Source organism: Neolamprologus brichardi, chromosome 7 (genome assembly GCF_056152115.1).
Source record: "Neolamprologus brichardi isolate AB-2024 chromosome 7, ASM5615211v1, whole genome shotgun sequence".
NCBI classification, from domain to species: domain Eukaryota; kingdom Metazoa; phylum Chordata; class Actinopteri; order Cichliformes; family Cichlidae; genus Neolamprologus; species Neolamprologus brichardi.
The window spans coordinates 2,824,207-2,836,674 of record NC_142110.1 but is presented as its reverse complement, the minus strand read 5'-3'; the positions used below and the strand labels follow the sequence as shown (position 1 = coordinate 2,836,674).

At 40.5% G+C, this 12,468-nt stretch overlaps 1 protein-coding gene across 3 annotated transcripts; it reads right to left on the bottom strand.

Annotated features, from left to right (window-relative positions):
• Positions 1-2: 2 nt before the first annotated feature.
• Positions 3-10,921, bottom strand: slc25a18 (solute carrier family 25 member 18). Of its 3 annotated transcripts, none has more exons than XM_087842820.1 (10): positions 10,821-10,921; positions 6,800-7,156; positions 6,452-6,574; positions 5,634-5,689; positions 5,327-5,417; positions 4,381-4,496; positions 3,099-3,288; positions 2,492-2,664; positions 2,038-2,113; positions 3-1,924 (listed from the first exon to the last, which is right to left on the bottom strand). In XM_087842820.1, exons 2-10 carry the CDS (start codon positions 6,817-6,819, stop codon positions 1,783-1,785), a joined length of 987 nt encoding a protein of 328 aa, XP_087698946.1. In that variant the 5' UTR covers positions 6,820-7,156; positions 10,821-10,921; the 3' UTR covers positions 3-1,782. The 3 variants fall into 3 exon arrangements, with proteins under 3 accessions (XP_087698946.1, XP_006795836.2, XP_006795837.2); XM_006795773.2 differs by lacking the exon at positions 10,821-10,921 and adding an exon at positions 8,150-8,315; XM_006795774.2 differs by lacking the exon at positions 10,821-10,921 and adding an exon at positions 8,196-8,315.
• Positions 10,922-12,468: the final 1,547 nt, after the last annotated feature.

Sequence of the window (12,468 nt, the reverse complement as noted above, 5' to 3'; positions counted from 1 at the left end):
CATGTATGAGATATCTTTATTTACAGCTTGTAAACATACACTTTACTCAGGCTATGTTCACTCTACAATGAGGAAAATGTAGGAACCTATATAGGGTATCCACATCAAAATGTGTCTTGCATTAAAAATGTAAAAAACAAAACCTTTTAGTGGCATCCAGTGGGATTCAGTAATGGCAAACTGTTGGCCAGACAAGTTGCCATACTCCCTCCATGGGTCTAACGATTACAGCTGTCTTTTGCTAAAATTGGACTCAAGTACCAAAACAATATTTCAACACAACCAGTTCGACTTATTTAAGACTTAAAGTTTTTATGCTTTCGAAACTACCAGCTGTCATAAGGCCTTGATTGCATTTTCTTTAGTTATTGTGCGTACACTGAAGCGTCTTATGTATAACTGTAACTAAGCAGTAAAAGGAATCCAAGGCGACAGCAAGGTTTTATTTAAACCGTTGCAAGCTGCGGAGAAGAGGACGTTAAGTCTGTGGGATCGTGGTTTTGCGGTTGCTCTCGAGCAGGAAGTGAGCAGTCTGTTAGTGTATATTGTATGCTAATGCGGCGATTAAAGCATTACCATCAGATTAAGTAATGACCTCAGAGACACTGGCAGGCAGCACCTTTAAGTCCAGTGAAAGAGTCCAAGATTACTCGAGTACAAGGGATACTTAACAGTAGGAAGAAGGATATGGAGCCCCGTTTTAAGAGAAAAACATTGATGTCTGAGTTATTGGCAGTTTAGACTCTGACATCATATATCATTAAGACCCTGTTAAGACAGGTACTGCTTTTCATCAGTCTGACCACATGATGCCTGAATAAGCATCCTAGTGGGTTATTCCTGAAAAGTCGTGGGATTTATTGCATTTTTATATTAATTTCAATAAAGCTGCAACTGCAAATACATGCTGCCACATTAAGAGTTTGTGAGTTCCTTAGTTCACTGGACAATGCTCTTTAAAATGTTTTTTTTAATTGATTTATTTTGTTTAAATTTTCTCCAATCAATGAAAAATCTCTGTCGCCAAGTGTGTGTGCAAGGGGCCCTGCTTCATGTCAAAACAAATTGTGAGAATATTCAAGTGTAATTAGACTTTCCTTAAGATAATACATAAATTATGTACTCATTTCCCCTTCATCCATTTGTACGTACTGGGATGTACTACAGGATTTCTCTGCCATCTCCGTGAGTATGTGAACCCATGAGAAACATGACTATAAAACCATATGGTAATGCACTCTCTTTAAAAAAAGAGTGAGGCCAGCGATGTTGTATATTCCATGTCTGTAAAGGGTTTTTAGATGAAGCTTGAAAGGAGACATTCTTAAAAAGTTGATGCACAGGCCAAAGAAACTGTTGGATTGGCTGGCATTTGAGTTAGCAGGCTCAAACAACATGCACCAATTGTCCCAGAAAAGAACAGATCTCTCTCAGGTGAAAGGACTAAGCCCAGGCATATTGGCAGGGACTACCCTGGGATAACCAGGCCAGCTTGGGACACAATCCTCACATTAATCATACACATACAAAGGACCTTGCTTAACCTACAGAATCCTGCTTACGGCAAGTGAAAACGTAGAGAAACATTAGTGTGAACCCGGTAGTCCACATATTAGTAAATGAAGCTTCTTTCATGCATATTCTGACCATTGCTCTTCCTTTGGTTAGTGGATTGTGGCTGTATTTCTTCTGTGTCTCTGTTTTCTCTGCTCACTGAGTAACAAAAGCAGCATATTATCTGCACAGAAACAACATGACTGCTGCCACTGGTACTTAGCATTGCTATCCCAACAACCCTAGTACTGTCTCCCCTACCCCAAGAAAGTAGACACCCTGGGCAATGCCAAAAAGAGGAGCAATGACCAAAGCACGACAGGTCGCACCCTTCAGGAATGCTGATGGACCCTCTCGCCTCATGATGCGCCTGCGAAGGGATCAGAGAGGAAAAGGCAAGAAATACGAGAAAGGCAGTGTTACTGGGCTGGTTACGCTTATAAAAACTCTATTGTGGAAGCAGATGTGGCATTATAAGCTTACGTTGTGCAGTCAAGAATTCCTCTGTATGTATCCTCCCCGGCACCTTTCTGCAAGGTCTGCAGACGGGTCTTTATTACTGTTTGGGTGTTTGGAAGAAACTTAAGTTTAGTAGAAGTATTTAACTAATTAAACTAACAAGACATTTTATAGATAGAGTGATAGACATACAGATCTGATGCTGAGTTTACATCATAGATAATTGGCTAAAATTTGGCATTTATAAGCCGGTGCTGATACCAGAACAAATGAGGCAGCCAAACTCTGAATGTGTTAAAATTAACGAGGTTGTATTTGATTCCTTATAAACTTTATTATGCGAATCCGTTGCACGCTTGCATTAACATAAATAATTATAATGTAAGTAAAATAGTCTTGTCTAATAAGATAAATATTATATTGGAGTGAAGTATTGCAACATGAAGAAGGTATATACTCGTATCTGACTCCCACTCACCATCCAGCGGTGTAACTGCCACAGCTGCCACTGAGCCAGCGGAGCAGCCTGCCATAAAGGACTGCCAGAACGGCGCCCGGGCCTGCACATCAGCCTGCCCACCTGCACTTTCCCGGCCCAGGGCATTAAGGTTGGCAAACAGGGGGAAGTAGATCATAGAGAAGGGGACATCCCTGAAAGATAAGAGGATAAGTGGGGGGAAAAAATATGACTGGGTCATGGGAGACACATGAACCTGTTAAACTGCAGCATAGCAGACAGACATAGCTGCAGGAATCTATTGATTAGTGTTGATTAGCAGAGATGTCACAGACAACAACCGCAGTACGAGTTATGCAAAATCTAAAAACTAAAAGCAGCTCATTTGAACACTGACAGAGTTTAAAAGGAAGAGACTGTGTCCTTTAAACATTTGTGTATGGCAGCCTTCAACATGAAGCATTGTGTAATGGATATATATGAAAAAATGCAATAGAAGTGTTTGCCTTATTCAAAGTAATTGAAAAGTTGGGAAATGACTTCTTTGAATTGATATTTAATGTGAACAGAATGTTGTTAAAATGGTCACAGTGACTACTTCATTTACTTATTTATGGGTGTGCGTTACCTCATTAAGGTGGCTCCTACCCCTCTGTAGAGACCAGCTAGGCCACGAGTCTTCAGCAGCTCCATGGTGATGCCTGTGGCTGAGGGTCGTGGTGGTGGGGTTGATTGGGCTTGTGAAGAGGGGGCCACCAGCGATGGGGCTGGCCCAGGAGCAGCAGCCTGTGTTGGAGCTGCCATTGGCCTTTGTGCAGCTAATGGATAAACAGATTTCCCCAGGTAAGAAAACACATGGAGGCTACTGTAATGCTGCAACAGTGATGCTGTAAATGATTTTTGTTAATAAGCACATCTTTGGGTTTGTCATTGAATGCACAATTCATCCATCAACAAACAACATCTGAAATGACATGACATGCTTTACTGTATCCTCATCACATCCTCTTACACTTACCAGACACTTTATTATGTCAATTTCTAATGAGCCAGTCACATAACAGCAGCTCAGTTCATTATGGGATGTAGACATGGTCTGCAGAATGGTCAGGCTGTTTCAAGCAACAGTAACTTAAATCTGCTAGGTACAACCAAGAACACCTGAATCTTAGGCTGCACTACACATAGACTCACCAGAATTGGAGATCAAAAGATTGGAAAAATGTTGCCTTAGCAACAATTGAGCATATTTTAAGTCAGGGGTGTCAAACTCAAATACACAGTGGGCCAAAATTCAAAACTGGAACAAAGTCACGGGCTAACATTAATATTTATTGAAAAAAAAATCTTCCTCCAGATATAAGAATTAATCTTTTCTTATGGACTCAAATAAGTTTTGCTGGAAAACTGAATATGGAACAAGCAAAGCTTAATACTAAACAATATATATATTAGCTGTATAATACCAGTAGGCCAGCTCTAATAGTAATTTGGTATGGCTTCGCGGGCCAAATGTAATTAGGCTGCGGGCCAAATTTGGCCTGCGGGCCAGAGTTTGACACCTATGTTTTAAGTGCTGCACCCTACCTGAGTATTTCTGCTGAACGTGTACATCCCTTTTTGATAACAATATACATATCTTCTGATGGCTTCTTCAAGCAGTACAACACTACATGTGTTCAAATGGCCTCCATAAGTCATCAGCTCTCATTCCAATAGAGCCACTTTAGGATTTAGTGGAATGGGGGGTGTTGCATCATGTATGTGCAGCTAATAAATCTGCAACAACTGCGTGATGCTCTCCATATAGACTTTGTTCCAATGTATAGTCCAGATGTATTTGGTTACACATAATAATCTCTGAGAAATGTTTCCCGCTAGTTTAATATTAAATCCAGTAAAGACCTCACCGAGCCTTCCTGCATCTTGTAACTGGATCTTTAGCATCTCCATGGGTGTGGTTACCACCACCTGGCAGGTTCCAGCCCCACACCCTGCCAGTACCTCCCCCCATAGCGGCAACTTCCTGCAGACAGAGAATAGTGTCGGTAACAGAAATATGCAGCCGTATGTCCAGTGAGCCTCTGTGGTGTAATAGCGTAAGAGCCCTACTTTAATGGATTTAGCATTTTGATGTGCATTGTTGGTTGTTTTTGTAGTTGCCCTTTATATACAAGCCTGAGTTTGGCCAGATGTTGCCAAAGACTGTGGATATTATGTATCCATGTATCCATACTAGAACATATACATATACATATATATATATATATATATATATATACCTCACATATATATATATATTCCTAATGTTGTAAACCTGCTCAACATTTGCCAATAAAACCCTTTCTGATTCTGATACACACACACACACACACACACACACACACACATATATATATATATATATGTATCAGTGCTAGAATGTATCTATGCTAGAATGTATCAATGCCAGAATGTACCCATGCTAGAATGTATTCATACTAGAATGTATCCATGTATCCATGCTAGAATGTATCCATGCTTCAATGCTAGAATGTATCCATACTAGAAAATATCCATGTATCAATGCTAGAATGTATCCCTGTATCAATGCTATAATCTATCCATGTATCCATGCTAGAATGTACCCATGCTAGAATGTATCTATGCTAGAATGTATCCATGCTATAACGTATCCATGTATCAATGCTATATTGTAACAGAGGCAACAGACTATTTCATGTTGAAGAAAATTCTACTTGATTACATGGTGCACAAATTAAATGGTCAATATACAATAGCATAAGACACTGAAAGCCGTACTTATGCTTTAGCTTTACATCACATAACTTCAGTGAGCAACAAAAGCTACATTACCCATCCTTAGAGAGCTTCTGTCTGAAGACATCATTGGCAGCCAGTTTGATGGCTTTTTCAGGTGTAACTAGAGTGAGGTTTACCGCTGCACCTGGAGGTAAACAAACTGACTATTAACAGCAATGCTTAAGGTACAAAAATAGAACAAAACTAAAAAACAGCTTATGGCTTTCTACCTGGGGTAGTAGGTAATCGCTTTAATGATAAAACGATTTAGAGCATGCAGGAGAAACAATGGCGTAGGTGGTGAGATTTCTTTTACAGTTACAGTGTTGTTTATCACAGTACTTAGAAATGCAAAGAATACCTCTGTAGCATCCAAAATAGCCTTCTGAGCGCACCGTCTTGGCCAAACAGTCAAGCCTTTAAAGACAACAAAGAAGAAGTGAAAATCACTCTTAATTAAATAGCCATAGCAGTATCCAGATCTTTCACAATGGACTCTACAGTCATACATGTTGCCTTTGTCCTATAACCCAGCCCTCTACTCTGGCTTTACAACAAATACGGCTACAGAAAGTGATTATATTCAGATTCTCTGTTTTATTTCCAAATGCCAACTTTGTAACTGTCCCTTTAAAGGAATATTTCAAGCTATTTTTACATGTCTGACTCACTCTGGAAAATCACAAGCCACTAAACACAGGAAAGGCACGCCCCACCAGCCAGCAGTTTTGATGCCCACCAGATGTGTGCAGCTAACTGTTTAGGGTCAATGTGTTTTTTAAGGACACCAAACTCCCTTTTCATCTTGATCTCTTGATCTACTAAATAGATGTTTAGAGTCCATCAGTATGCATGACCATGACCCCAATGAGCTCTGTACAAACTCATCAAAACATAGACGCAAATATGGAGAGAGCACATTTTACTCTACTGCTCCACCCGTTGAGATTCTGTGGAGAAATATGTCAGACGTGCGTGCAGTTCGAATTACATCAGGAGGAAAATATTTAACTTTGATTCTGATTTCCACAAAATACAATTATCTGTAAGCAGCTCGTATGTTTTTTTCTTAATTAGTACCAATAACTAAAATAATTTAAAGCATAAAACAAAAAAGCTTTATATCTGACAGATCAATCAGATTAGCATATTAACCCTGGCTGAGGAAACCCCACTCACATTCCTTTGTAGACTTGGATACCCTGCTGGTTCTGTAGGCGGGTCTTGGCCAGATCTATAGGAAATACACATGTCACACCAACCAGGCCTGCCACGCCCCCATTAATCAGCTTAGCAGGGAGACTGCAAAGGGATCAACATAGACACAGAACAATTTACACACAGCCACGAAAACAAGCCGTGCGAACGACAAATCAGAGTCACAAAGTAGACACACAGAGGGAGGGGAGGGGTTTCCCAACCAGTCCACACACAAAGAGAGCATAAAAGATAAATATTACCACAGCTGTTGCTTCCATTTGGAGAAAACCTCTTTATTAGACCAAACAAACAGGATTCATTACTTACCTAACTTTCTTCTCTCCCATCCTGCTTGTGTTTGGGCTCCACGCCTAACCCGCTACTCTTCTTATCCCACCTCTTCGTCGTCTTCCTCTCCCCCCTGCTTTTCCACACTTCAGTCCACAGCCCAGCGTTGTCGATGTAGTTCAACCCTCACCTGTCCTTTCACGCCACAAATGCACCCCGCAGTGTCCTTTGAAGTGGTAGAAATGGACCGTTTTCTTCTTCCTCTCCCTGGTATATCAGGGATGGACGCCCTCCTTTCCTGTTGTGGTCACACCCACCAGAGTTTAATCTGTGTCTTCTGGCCAGTTGTTATGCTGTGTTGTACTTCACACAAAAACCCGGCCGCTCTTCCACTGTCTGGACAGACAAATGCAGATTCATGTAGAGTAAGACCAATATCTTCCTTCCAGATATCAAAGCCCTCCTGATGAGACTTTTTCTTTGGTGTTTTATCCTAATAGGAGGGCATGGTTACAATGAGGGATTAACACACCTCACATTGAATGTCAGGCTGCATAAAATCCAGTCAGTCATAAAGTTGAATCGTATCATATTCTGGGACTACCACACTAAGACAGAACATCTTGAGTCTCTCTAATCTGCCAGCTAAAAGGGATAAAGAGTATTTGTTTCCGGCCAGGAGGGCAGAGCTGAAAATGGGAGTATTCTCTGTATTACGTTTGCAGTTCACCAGCTACAAAAGGCTGAAGAGGAGATTTGAGTGGTTTGGAAAAATCAGGTCCCCCCCCCCCCCCTTTCTTTTAGTTCAGTGGTTTGTAGTCTAGCTTCAGTGGTGTATATTACAGATAGTACAAATGCTGCTGAAACCTTACCTCGGGACCCAGTTCTTGTCTTCCTTTACAGTGTTCTCAGTTTTAGGCGTCCTTTTTCTGTCTTTTCCACTCCCTGCATACCCCAATTCCTCATGTCCCTAATTAATCTCTCTCGTAATCTCTTCGCCTCCACTCCATCTCTATTTTTACCACTGTAAACCTCAACTATATCCTTCATTGTCTTGTTGTCGAAGATTTAAAAAACCTTGAGATACAACATTTTGTATCTTTTGATGTCACCTCAGCAATTTCATCCCAAAGTGTTTCTTTCTGTCTCTGAACACTGTCTTTTTCCGTTGCCGGCGCATAGCTACATTCTACACATGCCTTTCACTGAGTCTCTTTCTGTGAAACTTCCTTTTAGATCCATTCACGAACAGTAGTGACCCTGCCAAAACACAGAGAAGGGTGCCTCAACCCCAGCCAACCTCCAACTTCCCTCAGAAACTGCACTAGAGCACCCGGCTCACATAGTTCAGAAGCACAAGCCCCACGAGACAGCTTCCAAGAAACTCACTTTTCTTCCATCACAGAGACGCAGCAGTAAGAAACGCTGGTCCTACCTCTCATGCAGCATCCCACAAGCAGGATCAGGCTGTCCGCTTTCCTTTCACTTCAACAATGCATCCAGGAATGGTAGTCAAGCGAGAGCGATCTGAGAGAGCCAGCCGCCACTCAGGGGCCGTTGCACAAACACGAGTATTGTCCTGCTGCCTAAATCCCTCCCTCTTATGGTGACTCTCTGCTTGACACAGCCCAGCAACGCAGCTCTGCACTAACACAACTAGACATAAACTCAAGCCTGTGGAGCTGCTGTTAGAGGACACACAACAGACACTGCAGAGACTAATACTCACAATTATACCTCAGTGTGTATTACTTCTACGTACTGTATAAATAAACACGACACAGAACGTGAACTGAAACAAAAAAGGCTGCTCACCAGTAATGAGCTCCCTATTCATTAGTCCTGCTATTACATAATACGTCCAGGAGCACTGAATGCAATAAATGTTCACAGACTTACAATTACTACTAATAGCTGTATCCAATGGCATAATGCACACAGTTTGTGCCATTACTGAAAAATCTGGGGGAAAAAGCAATTACAGGATTTTAAAAAAGAAAAAAGGAGCATGTGATCATGGCAGCTACTGCTCATTGCCCTTACGCCATTTTTTCATGAGAATTGACTCAAATATTGATCGTTCTTAATGGAAAAACAGTTACTATCAATGACGTTCACTCATCAGCGCATATTTTCAAACTCGGCTTTCATTCTTAAAGAACTTGTGGTTATGCCTTCAGTTTAGAAAAAAGAGCACAAATGTGGTGGAAATAGAAAACTGATTATTGCCTAGATATGTAGTGTTTACTTTTGTACGGAAAGACTTAGTTTCAGTTAGAATAGAGAAATTACATCATTACAAGAGGTTTCAGTTTTTAGAAATCTAGACCTTTGTAGAAAATAGAAATGAATAAGTACAATTTATGATAACAGCAAAAACAACAATAATAACGATAACTTTGATTTTTATTGTGCATTTCAAGAAACTCAATGATGCTTTACAAAGAACATAAATAAACAAAAAGGCTAGAGGTTGAAGGCCTTCTTGAACAGGTGAGATTTGAGAAGTTTCTTACGATGGGATGTTGCAAAGCTCAGGTGGGAGAGATTCAGAGGGGATTAGAGTTACAGAGGGGGGTGCCACACTGAAGGCTCTGCCCACAGAGGTATGGAGGTGGGTGTGAGGAACAGAAAGCAGACCCAATGACTGTCTTTAACTCTGTTGATATGTGAGCAATTACTTTTTGTTAACAAAAAAACAATAATATGTGGTTAAGAAATGCTTTTTCTATCCTCTCATTCTTGGCATGCTGAAATACTGCTAGTGTTGAATAAAACAGTAAAATATGCGACCATGGTAAAGATATAATGAAGTGCATAACGAACAAACAGACTAGTTCTGATGTTTTTGGCATCACATACTCTTTTGGAATAAGTTGGTCTATTTCTTATCCTTCAGTAATGAAATAAATATGTTTTACTAGAATAAGACTAGCAAAATCACATGCAAACACTACTTTATGTGGTATTGAAAACCACAAAGTATGTGCTGATCATCAGAGAAAATAGATGCTTGTATTATATATTTGTTTGTTATTAGTGGTGTCATCAAGTATATGCAGCACTAAAATGCTGTTGCAAAGTAAGGGGGAGCAAATCAAAACAATATGTGCAACAGTACGTGATCCTTTATATATGACTATTTGATATTGTACGTCTTAACACCCATAGTTCACCCGTGAAAGGGGTTTTGCCTATTTTACCTACATTGAAAGCTTCTATGGATTGTTAAGTTAACCAGCTTACTTCTGATTGGAAGTCTAATCAACCACGGAAACTGAAACCACCTGTCAGGGAGCGACCCAGGACCCTGACAGTATCACTGTGATACTCACTCCTTTTTTTTAGACCTGGTTTAATTCTGGTATAGTTGAATATTTGTATATAATCCCTGCAGCTGTCAGACTCTATAACAGGGGTCACCAGAGCATGTTTCCAGCAATTAGCCTTAAAAAATAATAAGCACATACTTTAGTTAATCATACTAGATGCAAAAACTGCTTTAACTGCTTAAAAAAATAATTATATCTGTCAATATGAGGTTTCATGTTAAAGTTACTCAGTCTTTATTCCTATTCTGTGCTAGCAAACGAATGGTCGCGGTGATAACTACATTTGCTATATTCAGAGCTAACGACAATATTGTCATTTTACACAACACTGCTACAGTTAGGTGCTGACTCTGGCGTTGCTCAGAGACAACATAATGCCTGTCGGAGCCGCTAGCCAACTACCACACTGGTTCTAAGAGCAATTTCTGAATACTCTAATACATAAATAAAATAAATAGATAAATACGTGAATAAAGTAATACATAAAAATACTACCAAAACACATTAACTCTAATGAAGTATGGCACGAAAGCCAAGAACTAATAATAAAATTAAGAGTAGGATATGTTAGCAAGACTGTTACATTAAGGTTAGCTAGGTATAGTTAAGCAGTAATTAACTTAAACTCAAAACTCCTACATAACTCCTATATTTTATATAAATTCACATTCTTCCAGAAACCCGGCATATTTTCAGTACATTAAGATAAACTGGTAAATAATACTTACTGTAAGGTCTGACAACATAGGCAACGTAACCTCCATCTTTGTCTCCTTTGTCTCAGTGGCGCGAAAACATAGCGCCCCCTTCCCGCCGCTGGTGTAACCGGTGTGATTCTGCGTTGTGTCTGATAAAAAAAAAAAGGTAAAAGAAAGAAAGACCTCCAAGTAAATTTGCCCACTCCAGCTCCTCTCCCACAGGGGAATTGTAGAAAAGGGGCTGGCATTTATTTTTACATTAAACATAAAGTATGCATTTACACGTAACATATTTGACATAAGATAAAACAAAAACAACAACATGAAATCCGACATACCTGATAAAAAAGGTAAAAGAAAGAAAGACCTCCAAGTAAATAATTTGCCCACTCCAGCTCCTACGACCAAATACAAACAGTGGGGAAGAGGGTTAGCCCAACCCACCACAACTTCCAAGCTAGCAAGGAGTATATATTCATGCTAGCATTTATGGCGCCTAAAACACATTTATGATACACACACATACTACACACTTATAACATCTAACAAAAACAGGCTTAATAATGACAATAATTGAACTAAAATCGCAATCAGAAACATCCAGGTGGCTAAATATGCATTATATGTGTGTTTTAAAGTGTTAGAAAGAATGACACACATGCCTGCGGGGAGTAATATGGATAGCAAGCTAAGAGCCGCTGGTGTTGCTCTGATTCCGCAGCATGCCCCTGAAAATGTGGTGCTGGCTGGTTGCAGTGGCCTTCTCACACAACCGAAATGCATCTATGATTTGGACATTGAAGTATATGGGACTAGGTTTCTTGTGCCAACATTTGTGGTTCCTGGGCAAAAAGATGAACTCATCGTGGGGAGCAATGTGATCCGGCCCAGAAGATGAAGGCTGATACAAAGTACTGGGAGCTATTAACTCCAATTACACTGGCACTGATTGTGAAGACTTCCTGCAGTTGCTGAGCTGTATCTCACGGTGGTCTGCTCCTGTGTTGCCAGATGAAGTAGGTACAGTCAGGTTGCGGAAGAGTGTCGCTCTCCTGCCACAAAAAGAATATGTAGTTTGGGGAAAGCTGCCACCTTCTGCCCTTGTGTCTCCAGGAAGTACTGTCGTTGTGGAACCCACGTCAGCCCGTTCCACTCCAAAGAACATAATGGTGGGGCGCATTATAACACCCATGTGGGGAGATCGTTGGGTCCCTATGAAAGTCCTTAACCCAACAGAGAGCCCCTTTTCTACAATTCCCCTGTGGGAGAGGAGCTGGAGTGGGCAAATTATTTACTTGGAGGTCTTTCTTTCTTTTACCTTTTTTATCAGACACAACGCAGAATCACACCGGTTACACTTGACACAGAAATGACACCCACCTCTCCCACAGGGGAATTGTAGAAAAGGGGAGAGGCAAAAGGGGTACACTGTATTTATATGATTGCGCCAAAGAAGAAGAAGAAAAGAATGAGGAGGGGCTCTAACTGATAATGAACATAACTACAGGCTTGGAGGTCCTAAAAGTCAGGTATAAAAGGAACGGTTTGGGGGTTTAGAACACATTTTGGGTAATTATAACAATGTGATTTATGACCCTGTTACACTGGCATGTCATGTTGCTGGGCAGATTTTGTTTCAATTTTCAGCGTGTGTTCTTAGTCATTTCATTTTCTACTT